Source organism: Galeopterus variegatus, unplaced genomic scaffold (genome assembly GCF_000696425.1).
Source record: "Galeopterus variegatus unplaced genomic scaffold, G_variegatus-3.0.2 Scaffold1824, whole genome shotgun sequence".
NCBI lineage: Eukaryota > Metazoa > Chordata > Mammalia > Dermoptera > Cynocephalidae > Galeopterus > Galeopterus variegatus.
Genome location: NW_007727935.1, coordinates 253,552 through 254,656, shown reverse-complemented (window position 1 = coordinate 254,656; position 1,105 = coordinate 253,552). Strand labels below are relative to the sequence as shown.

General features: G+C 33.1%; 1 protein-coding gene across 1 annotated transcript in view; it reads right to left on the bottom strand.

Annotated features, from left to right (window-relative positions):
• The window catches only part of PELI1 (pellino E3 ubiquitin protein ligase 1), an 11,646-nt gene that overhangs the window by 6,208 nt on the left and 4,333 nt on the right, over positions 1 to 1,105 (bottom strand). Inside the window, exon 2 of the mRNA XM_008579153.1 lies at positions 475 to 576. Coding sequence (XP_008577375.1) covers positions 475 to 483 — 9 coding nt within the window. The 5' untranslated portion in view covers positions 484 to 576. The remainder of the gene's footprint in view (positions 1 to 474; positions 577 to 1,105) is intronic.

Sequence of the window (1,105 nt, the reverse complement as noted above, 5' to 3'; positions counted from 1 at the left end):
CATATATGATATGAATAGTTAGCAAGTGCCTTACTTTTTGTTGCTTAGAAAGGAAGGTAGGAGGTAGTGATTAAAAAAAAGTCATAAATATGTGCAGAGTACTTCTATGTTTCTTTTTCTGGGTAAAAACAGCTAACATTTACTAAGTGTTTACAAGGTACCTGGCACAGCTGAGTGCTTGACATTAACTCATTTAAGCCTCCTAACAGTGACGGAGACTCTACCATCTGCACTTTACAGAGGAGAAAACTTAGGGACAGAGCAGCTATGTAATGTTTACCAAGAAGTCTGATTCCAGAGTCTATCCCTTAACCATGCTACCCTGGCTTCTATATCTGAGGTTTAGAAATCAATATATATTTTAATGAAATACATTATTAAAAAATCATTATCCTTAATCTGACTATAGCAAAAGTCAACAACAACAGATTTTTGAACCTTTTTAAGAAAAGAAAATTCACATGATATTAATACCTGAAACATATCAGTGTTGCTGTCATGAGTATATTCAACCACCACTGTCTGGGCCCGAGATAAAGTATATGATATGCTATGCTGGTCCTTGTTGCTTATTGCCTAAGAATGAGAACGTTAATAGCAAAAATTAGTAGGCAGGTCAATNCTCAGCTGTGACAATAGTGTCTCAGGTTGAGTGGAGTATAGAGGAATACTTTGAAGCAGTTAATAGAGTAAGAACATAATTTCATTTTGTCAAAACACTATAAAATCTGGGTCTCCCTGAGTTTAAATTATAAAGTAATAAAAACCAAATCCATGTAGAAACTGAAAACAATACTCGGTACTGCTCAGATAAGTAGAAAATACAAAATCTTGCAAGATAATAGGAATCTTGTTTTTAAAATCTTTCAGAGTTATAGTTTTCCAATAAGCAGAGTTCACTGGTTTTCTAACCATTTTGTGACTACAGATGACAAATGTTTGCCATATGCTGTGCTATATACAAAAAATTCATAGAATAGTTAAACATTACCAAAGGAAATGGATATAATGCTTATGACTGTACTTCTGACTTATCCCAAACTAAAAACATTGCTAAAAAGAACATTTCAGTTTTGTTTTCAGATGTTTTCTATGTATATGAGTT